This window comes from Mytilus trossulus, chromosome 2 (assembly GCF_036588685.1).
Source record: "Mytilus trossulus isolate FHL-02 chromosome 2, PNRI_Mtr1.1.1.hap1, whole genome shotgun sequence".
Classification (NCBI taxonomy): Eukaryota; Metazoa; Mollusca; class Bivalvia; order Mytilida; family Mytilidae; genus Mytilus; species Mytilus trossulus.
In genome coordinates, this window is record NC_086374.1 from 44499251 (window position 1) to 44511377 (window position 12127).

Below are 12127 nucleotides of genomic sequence, written 5' to 3' on the forward strand. Positions count from 1 at the left end.
CTGCTGTACTATAACAGTAATCCTTCGTCTTAATCGAATAACCTATCATCACTGTAAAAAATCTTTAATTACAAGCTCCTTTATGTTGAAACTTGCACATTATTGCAATTTTCATGTTAACTTGCATTGTTTATTTTTAGATATATTTAAGGATGTACTTAGGTGAGGTTTTTGAATTTTTGTCAAATGTTCGGATTCCTTGGTTTTTTTATGCAAAAATGTTGAACCACAACACCCATTTATCTTTTTATATCAGACGTCATAGCTCATAAAGGGTCTTTTGCCAAAATTTAAGCAGACGTTTGATTTTTTTCAGTTTTCCCCCACCTGTTTAAAAAAACGTATATCTCGAAAAGGAGCTATCAATATTTCTAGGTTATTTTGTTCCTTAACTAATGCTCTTCTGACTAAAAGTATCAGTTTTAAATTTTGGCTTTTTGGAATTTCATAAATCCTCCTAAAGTATGTTAATATTTATATTTGTTGTCTGTTTGATTAATCATTTTGATGTTAACTTTATTCCTTTCTTTGCTTGTTTATAACATTGTTACAATGACAAAGCGCCCGTCAAAGGCATAACCTTTCAGGACATTTTGATTCGAACAAAATAATGTATTTACCTCCTCAAATGTTTAAAAACACACTTATACCATTCAAATCAAAAAGTAAATATGTAATCATATGCTGAAAAATCAAAGGGATTAACAAATTCTATTCAACGTAAATTTTTAAGATTATCACAAAACAATGTTTTAACCACACTTATTATTTGTATTTATTTGATAAAATTGTAAAACTCCTGTACAAAAAAAATATTTAAAAGCACATTCTTAATCCTTTATAAATTAGGGGGGCTCACCAAGGGTACTAGTATAGTTCCGTTAACAGACGTGAATTTTGTAACACAATAAAATCGAAAATGAAAAGAAGAATGTGTGAAAGAGACAAAAAACCGACCAAAGAAAGAGCACAAAGCAATCAATTGGTATTCAACATGAAATCGCACATCCACGACTCATCAGTAGAGCTCAAATCAAAACAGAAGGGTATTAAAACCCGCAAATTCCAAAAAGATGTATCACATACGGATTAAGCAATGTCTGCATAAAAAGGACGCTTTGTGCGCATACATAGTGCCTTTAAAAAAGAAACGTGTAATCTGGTTTGTTGATATAGTTCCCATCGATTTTGTCTTTAGTGATGTCACATAGGCTAGCCATGGTCGCCCGAAATCGTCCTCTTCTTGGTTATTTCAAAATAGATGATTTTGTACGCTGGAATTTAGATACTGCGACTGTAATACCATCAATATATAACATAAAAAAATATAAAACAAAATATAAAATGAAAAACAAATCGCGCAAGTTAACCAGCAACAAGAGTCATAAGTTAACATATCTTAAGACCAAAAGTGGATTGCCGTCTCAAGTATTCAAAATATGATTCAAAGAAGTCACATGACAAGAGTTTTAGGTCAACTTTGCCTGAACGAATTTGAAAAGTTTTTATTTATAAAATATCTTGATATGAGTTCATAAGTCAGTTGTGGCAGAATATTTGTAGCCAACACGTGATGGCTAGAGAAAAACTGTTCGTTCAGGTGGGTATGAAAAGACTCGGCATCATTCGTTGTTCTCTTGTCCTCGGTGTCATGAGTTGATGCCCAAATGCATGGTTGGTGGAAATCTCGAATTGCAAGCCATAAAAGGTCCAAAATGTAATATGCAAACTTCATGCATTTATCGTCAGATGGAGCATCGGCTATTAACATTTCAATAATAATTTACCAGGTAAATTTCTGGAAAAGTAAAAAATACAAATTGCGGAAACGTATACTTTAATTTTGCGGAAACGTAGTATTGAGACTTTTAAAAATTAACGGAAATGCAAAACGCCCAAAACTGCATACCACATATTTGTGACCTTAACGTTATAACAGGCAGTAATCAAAGCCGGGTTCCAAAGTTATTGTGTAACTAGAGGTGGCGTACATCAAATATGGTTACTAAAAAATTCCAAAGATCTTTTTGAGTACATACAATCTAAGGCTCTCTCATGTTTCATTATTATTAAAACATTTGTCTTTTCTACACTTTACACAAGTATTCCCAAGTCCAAACTAAAAGACCAATTGTGAGAGTTGGTATTACTTTGTTTCATTAAAAAATATGACGAACTTAGAAACAAGTATTTTGACTTTGGAAGGGATAAAAACGTAGGCTACTTTGTTAAGAATCACTCTGATTCAAACAATTTTTTTTTCTGAAACTGACAATATCAAGATGCTTGATTTCTTGATTGACAACATATTTGTTAAGTTTGGAAGACGTGTTTTTCAACAGACTGTCAGAATTCAAATGGGAACCAATTGTTTCCCTCTTCTTTCCAACTCTTTCTTTATTATTATGAGGCTGACTTCATACAGGAACTTCTTATGAAGAAAGATAAGAAGTTAGCATTACCCTTTAATCTTACGTTCCACTATAAAGATGAAGTTCTCTAACTAAATAATACAAAATTTGGTGTTTATGTTGAACGAATATATCGTTTCGAATTAGAGATAAAGGATACTACATATACAGCTAAGTCTGCCTCATATCTTGACTGACATCTAGAAATTGACGATGAGGGTCGTTTGAAAACAAAACTTTACGACAAAAGAGATGATTTCAGCATCTTAATTGTGAAGTTACCATTTCTATGTAGCAACATTCCAGCAGCACCTGGATACGGAGTATATATATCCCATTTGATACGATATTCCCGGGCTTGTATTTCCTATCATGATTTCCTTGATAGAGGATAGCTACTCATAAGAAAGCTTTGAACCCAAGAGTTCCACAATGTGAAGTTGAGATCATCTCTTCGTAAATTTTACGGACGCCTTCCCGAGTTGGCTGACCTTTATTAGACTATTTACCGAATTTGTAATAATATAAGCAACACGACGGGTGCCACATGTGGAGCAGAATGTGCTTACCTTTTCGGAGCACATGAGATCACTACTAGTTTTTGTTGGGGTTCGTGTTGCTTAGTAATCAGTTTTTATGTTGTGTCTTCTGAACTATTATTTGTCTATTTGTCTGTTTGTCTTTTTATTTTTAGCCATGATGTTGTCGGTTTATTTTCTTTCTATGAGTTTGAACCTCACTCTAATATGTTTCGTCCCTCTTTTAAGGGTACCCAAGTCTCGCGACACAAACACAATTCTGTTTAAACAAAAAGTTCCAAGTAATGATAAAGATCTTGAATGGTTTTATAAACTTCAGAACTGATACAATTGATAACTTAAATTAAGATTGGAATTAATTGTGACTGCAATTGTTCATTTTTTCTGATGATTTACACATCATATTGTAGCAAAACAACAATCATTTAATTTTAAGAAGCATTTATAATTTCAAAATTTGATCCTTTGCAGATACTGTACTTTAACTGAATATTCCAATTATTAATGACTTTGTTGACTTCCTCTGTCACATAACAGATCGAAATAAAGTACAACACAGAAACAGTTAAGTGTGCTTTTAAAACCTCTTCATTCACACACAGCAAACTGTAAAAACTGAGATTAGTGAAATCCAAGCTACACGGCAAAAGATATCGTTTCGAATTCCCTTTTGTGAATTTTAAATATTGATTTTATACACAGCAGCAGGGGAAACTCAAAGGACAATCAATTCTTGTCATGATGCACCTGATAATCGATTACTGAGCCAAGGAATCTATTGAGCCACAGCTCCGTATTGAACTATAAACTATAATGGTTATTTTTACAAACTGTGATTTAGATAGAGAGATCTCATTGGCACTCACATCACATATTCTTATATCTGTATTCTTAATAGTAAAGTTGAAGTCATGTTTTCGTTAGATTTAGAAACACGACCATGATCTTTCCTGAATATTTATGAAAGATAAAAAGACTAAGGTTAAATGTTTATTCTTTAGTTTTCTATGTTATGTCATGTGTACTACTATTGTTTTTCTGTTTGTCTCTTTCATATTTAGCCATGGTGTTGTCAGTTTGTTTTAGATTAATGAGTTTGACTGTCCCTTTGGTATCTTCCGTCCCTCTTCTTTTACGCTTGTTGTCTCCTCGTGCAAGTTTGGAATTGAAGCAGTCAATGCTCATCGTCAAAAGATGGAAGCAGTGCTTTATAAAAACCTTCAAGATTCCATTTGCAGAGTTTTGTTCATGGAAAAAATACTTATCCATCAATTTAATGAGCATCATTAGAAAACTATTCAAGTCAAGCATGAATAAGCAGAAGTATTTATATATAACGTATTTTTCGCAAGAGAAAATATTTGAAAATTAATCGATAATGTCAGAAGCTTCCATCAACCATGTGTTCTCCAGTCCAATCGATCCGATATCAGACATCCTTATAAAAGGCCGTCCATATGTATACGTGATTGGTTTCAAATCTCCCAAATAAATATTTGTTCACATTATATTTAGTTACATCATTTTCGCCGCCAAAATTATGTAAATCAAAACATAATGAAGACTGCCTTTCAAACATGATTTATGTTGGTTTTTTTTAACTTTTCAATGATGATGTCATTTAACTTCATGCAGTTTCCGAAGTGACTTGTGCTTTTAATTGGATAAACTACTACGTAAAGATCAATTATGTTATGATTTCACCCACTATTTGTTAAACACACGATGTGTTCTCTCTATGAAGAGTACTCACATAGGCTTTGCCTCTTGCCAAAGACAATTCAATCTGTTTGAATAAAATACTGTTTAGAAAATTAAAAACAACACTTCGTTTGATAATTTAATGCTTCCGAAGCGCTTTTCTCGATTTACCTTCATTAGGAGCGCTCTTAGCCAAACATTTGAAATCTGAGGATGTATAAGTACCAAACCGTCGAAGAAATATATGTCAAAAATAACTAAAATAAATAGTAAAATTCATCTAAAGTCAACTTTGCATGAGGGAGTTGAAACCTTAGTTTTTTTAATAATTTCAAAATTGATAAACACACAATTTTCGAAAGGTTTCTGAAATCTTGTCAGTACAGAAGTACTGACTACTGAGCTGATGATACCCTAGGGGACTAATAGTCCAGCAGCAGAGGTATCAACCCAGTGGTGAAAAATTGAAAACAACACGTTTAATAATTTAATGCGTCCAAGGCGCTTTTAAACTATAAATACAAGATAGGTAGAAACCAATATTTAAACAGTGTAAAAGGTTTGATTTCAAAACATTCAGGAAAAAATACGAAAACTATTAATGTCAATTTGTTTAGGTCAAGTTTTTGGTCATGCAGCTTTCATGCTTTAGCGTATTTTATGCATTCAAAAGTTAACGGTTCAGCTTTCCTAGATAAAAAAAAGTTCAGGAAGTGGGTCTGAATTACACATCATTCAAATATTTTTTTAATTTTTTTTATTACGATTAAGACATGCATCTTATTAAAACGGTCATTGTACCATTTTATTTTATATATAGATACTTGTCATGATCATATGATTTAAATAGCAATAGTATCAAGTTTAAAAATCCGCGTTTATACAGTATTTAGACATACTTTAAATACGTGAAATGAAAACCGAGAGTAGTAGGAAAAACCCATTGAAAACATATATATATTGCTTTGTAATTTAGTCAAATGAAGGATTTATGAAGGAAAGAATAATCAGGTAAATTAATGTTACTGACTGATATCTGTTTTCAGTGATATCTCAAATTATTATTTTATTTGTGTATGTTTTTGGTTTTTTAACTGAATTATGTTTTATTTAAGTTATACATATGCGTCAAACTATGTACATGCCAAAGTCGTTGACATTGTACAAGCCCTTTAAACGTCCGAATGTACATGTAAACAATTTCTGACTTGATGATCTCAAAAACAGGTTTAGGGCGGACTAGCTGTCAATTTCATGTTCACCTATGGGACTTAAATTATCATATTTGATAGATAACAATGCAAAACATGTATCCAAATTCTAAAAATTCAAAAAGAACAATTTTCAGGGCATGTACTCGATCATATGAACTAGCTTCGTGTTGTGTTGATATTAGTCTAGACACCATCGTATTAAGTATAGAAGGAGAGACCTCCGAATACCTTATGTGGTCATATCAGCGATATAAATATAAATATAGATATAAATAAAAAGCGAACTCGTGCAATTGATTTTTCTAGGTCTAGTTCATTTCCTATTATAGATTGATAATCTATAATAACATTTCTTTTACAGGTATACGAATGATTTTTTTGGTGGGTCGAATGAGTCAGTCAAATGATTCACCTCTCTTTTACATTAATGTTGACTTTCTTGTGTCCTTTTGTTGTTGGGATGTACAAGTCACCGGCCGCGTCCATTTGTATTTTTGTCCATCTGATGAGTTAAGCCTTTTTCAACTGATTTTTATAGTTCGTTTTTATGTTGTACAGTTATACCACTGTCCCAGGTTAGGAGAATGGTTGGGATCCCGCTATCATGTTTAACCCCGCCACATTATTTATGTATGTGCCTGTCCAAAGTCAGGAGCTTGTAGTTCAGTGGTTGTCGTTTGTTTATGTGTAACACATTTGTTTTTCGTTAAAATATTTTTTTTATATCAATAAGGCCGTTAGTTTTTTCGTTTGAAATGTTTAACAGTGTCATATCGGGGCCTTTTATAGCTCACTATGCGGTATGGGCTTTGCTCATTATTGAAGGTCGTACGTTGACCTTTAGTTGTTAATGTCTGTGTTATTTTGGTCTCTTGTGGACAGTTGTCTCATTTGCAATCATACAACATCTTCTTTTTTATATCCCGTTCATACAAAAACGAATTTATTGTAAAAATGAATATACTCTAACTTCGAGCATTATCTAATATAAAATCTTCCCCATTTACTTAATTTGATTACCTCCCTTTAAAACATAAATTGGACATATTCTAGCTTAAGTTAAATTTCACCTATTTCAGGTTTCTTGCTAATTTTTTTTTACAAAAGAAAAATATAACCGCTCATATTTTACAATTATATCGCAATTCAAAAACCTCTTCGCATTTCAATATACTACAGTTGATCGTTTACAAAATTGTTCATTCTCATATGGGTCACCAGACTCTTTTTTAACGATACAGGTTGTGCAAAACTGCCAGCTTTTGTATTGATAATGCAGGGAAAATCAAATATTGTGTGATAAAAAGAAAACTACACCATATAATTTTAAAAATATAGCTCCAATAACATGCTTTCAGATAACCCCAAAAAAATATAAAAAAATTATGGTCACTGAACTACGTATTAAAATAGGTATGAAGAACTATCTTTAAAAAAGATATCCGACGTATTTAAATTTGAGTATATGTTTAAAACTATCATTTCGATAACCTTCAGAAGCACAATGACTTATTGATGCAGGACCTCTTTAATTAAATCACCATCTGAATGTAACTACAAACTTTCATCTTGTGAACAACAATACTCTAACTATCTAAAAATCAATGAATTACCAACAAAAGAACGTTACAAATTGTTTTGTGAATATTCCGATTATATTTAAATAAGTGTTTTACCATTTTTAAAAATAACGTTTTCTCTGTTTGTGTTCAGTATTCTCGGTCCTCGTATCTTTCTGTTTACATTCACCATTATTATTCTTGAGTCAGTTGAAAATGCAAAATATCTAGGTATAGCTATTTCATCTAATTTAAAATGGAACAAACACATTCAGAACATGACATCTAAAGCAAACCCTTGGATTCATCAGAAGAAACTTAAAAATAAACTCAGTAACCATCAAAGACCGAGCATACCAAGCCCTTATTAGACCAAAACTTGAATACTGCTGCACTGTCTGTGACCCTTACACAACAGAGAACATTAACTCTAAAGAAAAAGTCCAAAGACGTGCAGCAAGATATGTATGCTCAAACTACAAATATTATGGAAGTGTAACAAACATGATTAACACACTTCATTGGCCATCATTACAAGAAAGGAGACTCAAAAGCAGATTTATTATGTTCCATAGAATAATAAACAACAAAATTGCCATACCACATACTGACATACTACTTAAAAGCCAATCAAACACCAGGTCTAGCCACGAACAAACATACCGACAAAATCGATGCAGCAAAGACAGTTACAAATTTTCATTGTTCTGACAAACTATAAAAGACTGGATCAAATTACCCGAACCAATAGCATGCACTACTGAGTGCTTCAAGGAGAAACTCACTAGAGAGATGCTCCTTGACACTTACAAACACCTTCATGTTTAATATGTATCTTGTTTTTATCTTATACCAAAAATGAAAAATAAAAATTGAAAAATATTACTTACATATACATTTGTATCATATAAAAATTGAAATATATTTTTAATCATTAACAATATTGTTAAACCAGGTATGCGCCTGAAAGTAATCATCAATCAGTTGATATTTTTCTAATTTAAAGAAGAAGAAGACCAAAACCCCGCGGAAATCTCACATGCTTAGGTGCGTTCTAAAATTCATGTACGTTCGTAGAACAAATTTTACATTAAAAGTTATATAATTGTCCCAAAAAAACAGCTGTCATGGCTGCAAAGAGCTATTGGATAAACAATAATTTAAAAAATATAAATCTTTGTAAGATCTATATATAGATATTTATAGTCTTTCACTTGCTTTCCATCACGATATAATTAACGAGACGTTTTTTCAAACACAACCAAATCACCCACTATGACAGCATTTTGTCCAATCACAAAAAGGATTTTCGAGCATGCGTATTCTGTTGCCATAGTTAAGCGTCCTTCAGTTCAAAGGGCACAAACTAACTGCGTCGGAGAAAAAACTTTTCATTATAAAATTACTTTATCGGAGTTATCTCACCTGCTATCTGGGTTAACTCTCCTTATTTGGCAAAGTTGAAAAAATTTGCACTAAACATAAATTCTGTTGTTGTTGTTTTGAAAATAAAGCCGTCAATATAAAATAACACATAGTTTCAATTAAAGTCATTCACGTAAATTACATACTACTCTCAAAATTTCAACATTTCATTTAAGACCAATTGTTTACTGCTAATGCAAAATCCACTCGAAACACCTTAACAGCACACACAATTTTTCTCACCCATGTCATCCAGTAATTTCTGCTTTAATTGTTTGTAACTATATATAGAATAACAAAATGTTTTGATTAGACACAATTTTTGTACTACATCTAAATCAGTCATTGAATTACATTCTAGAATAAGAACAAGATGAACCTTGAGGACACAGAACTCTCAATCCAGTTTTACCATTACGTAGCTGATATTGTTGGTTCAGAGGAAGTTGTAAAGACGAGAAGAAGAATATTTATCGCTTTGGATAATGTGATGGAGAGTGCAAACTCCAAGTGTATAAGCAGTGGAAGTAAGGCGGAAGGACTCGATCTTATTGGAAGCGATTACGATCAAATGTTTGTCTGTAAGAATGTGGGTGTGTACGAGTCTATACATGATGCAGACCTCTCACATGGGGTTACACTTTTAATGGAAACCACTGACACAAAACCTGGATTTACAAAGTTAAGGGCTGTAAATCCATCAGATGCATATGTATCGCTCAGAAATAAACGGTATGAAACTGTTGAACGATCTCTATTTGTCTCTAGTAAACTTTTTCTGGAATCCTTTTTACAAAGTCAACAGAACGTTCAAACAAATGTTCATATCAAAATACATGGACCCAGTGTATCTCCAAGTGATGAATCATATGACGTTACACACTGTTTCCGGAGCAAAAAATGGATAGGACCTGCCACACCATGGATAAGCAGATCTTGTACATGGCCTGATTACGCATTGACTCAATCTATTGTACAATATGGTGTTTTATTCCTTCCTGTTGGATGCAAGGGTTCAGTTTGTGAAGATCTGGAATGGCGCATATCGTTTTCTGTTGCAGAAAGACAGCTGATATTTTCATTTTCGCATACCCAGTTATTGTGTTATGCGTTAATGAAAATTCTTTTGAAAGATATTATCAGGTATAAACATGATGACCTCATTTGCTCGTATTTTCTTAAAACAATAATGTTTTGGCTATGCGAAGAATCGGCTGCTCACCAATGGAGACCTGAAATGTTCTTTAAATGTTTCATGAGTTGTTTACAGCGATTAATTTACTGTGTAGAATATGAAACATGTCTTCATTACTTTATCCCTGATAACAATCTGTTTGAAGGTAGATTTTTATTCGAACATCAAAATGCATTACTTGAAACGCTGTGTAAAATTTACCATTCACCGTGGAATTATATTTTTCGTTCAGCGACTTTTGAAAATTATAGAAAAGCACATAAAAACTCATTTTCATCTAATCTGAGAGTATCTTCATTGACATGCCTGAAGTATACATATATGTTTTTTCCAAGCGTTCAATCGTCTATATCATTTAAACAAATACTTATTCGTATGGCAAATCAACCAGAAAAGAATATAGCTACACATCTGTTATCAATCACTGCATTGCAATTAATACCAGATGTTCTTAACTTAAGGGAAAGAAATAAATCTTCTTATAAACAATACCAGATTATGTTACGATATTTCAAAACGGGTGTATATTCCTCTTCCGTTGAGGCATGGGCACTGTTAGCATCATTGTTTTATAAATGTGGCCGGTACAGGGAATGCATTAAAATACTGAACTACAGTCTGTCTAAGTGCACTGGAGATAATATATTGATCACTGGCAGTTTAAACAATGATATTGTTGTACAAAGTAGTTTTCAAGACCTTAAGCAGACATTAGGCTTGTTTTTGGCGTGCAAACATTTCATTCTTTGTGAAGTCATAATGATTGAACCTTATAACTTATTACCGAGGGAATTAGCACCGTTAATTAAGGAAAGGATTTCTAGAGTAATAATGTTTCCACCAGTTGTGTACATGAACGTTTTACAATTCCTTTGCTTACATCATCTAGGAGATAGTAGTGGCAAAGTTGTCGCTTTACGAGACATAGAACTAACTATAAGAGAACGATATCACATCAGTGAAACTGAGTACTATTTAACATTGGCAAATAAATGTTTAAGTATAGTCAAAAGTAGGATATAATTGCATATTGTGTTTAAAGTGTTTGGTATGTACGTCGTGTGTGTTAATTAAATAAAAATCGGGTTCTGTTCATTATCATTTATCATTATTGGTTATAAATAATCGGATTTTCTTTCATATCAGTCTGTTATGCTAGCTTTGAGCGACCATATTCTTTATAATTATTGAACGTTATAAAGGCAACAGTAGTATACCGCTGTTCAAAACTCATAGATCCGTGACAAAAAACAAAACCGGGGCAAGAAATCAAAACCGAGGGAAACGCGTTTAATATAAGAGGAGAACAACGACATAACACTAAAATGTTACACACATAGAAACGGACCGAGAATCAGACAAAATCCAACGACAATAACAAATATAACATCAAAACAAAATACATGAACTTGGATAGACAAGTACCGTGACACGTCTAATCGCAATGTAAATTTACACTCTAAAAAAAGAGAAAACATACGACGCAACGTTAAAATGGAACACACACAGAAACGAACTATAATATAACAATGGCCATATTCATGACTTAGTACAGGACATTGTTAAAGGAAAAAATGGTGGGTTGAACCTAGTTGTGTGGCATGCCAAAACTCGCACTTTTATGGCCATGTGAAATAACATCAAAATGACAACACAACACCACAGGACTACAATATAAATAATTTAGAGAACACAATTGACAATGAATCACATGAACAACAGCCAACAGAAGGCAACAAGTTCAAAATTTTAAGACGCCAGAAGTGCATTTGGTCCAAACTAGACATACTAGTGACGCCCAGATGCAATGTGCTAAATCAAAAACGAAGTGCGAAAAGAAAAAGTTTCGACTTAATTGAAGACATTTTGATTGATTGTACATTTATCGTTTTCTTTTATATGTGTAATCGAAAATATCATTACAAAATCCTCAACATATAGTCTGAATTTTAATAGACATTTTTTTCTCGATTGTCTTAAATAATCTTAATTTCGCTAAATATAGTGTATTCCGTTGAATAGTTTTACACTAGTATTTTTTAGGGCCCTCTATATCGCGCTCTTCGGTGTGAGCAAATGCTTC

At 32.6% G+C, this 12127-nt stretch overlaps 1 protein-coding gene across 1 annotated transcript; it reads left to right on the plus strand.

Annotated features, from left to right (window-relative positions):
• Nucleotides 1–5545: 5545 nt before the first annotated feature.
• Nucleotides 5546–11145, plus strand: LOC134707331 (uncharacterized). The gene is made up of 2 exons (XM_063567002.1): nucleotides 5546–5662; nucleotides 9211–11145. The coding sequence occupies exon 2, from the start codon at nucleotides 9223–9225 to the stop codon at nucleotides 11065–11067; it is 1845 nt and encodes a 614-aa protein (XP_063423072.1). The 5' UTR covers nucleotides 5546–5662; nucleotides 9211–9222; the 3' UTR covers nucleotides 11068–11145.
• The last annotated feature ends 982 nt before the right edge of the window (nucleotides 11146–12127 follow it).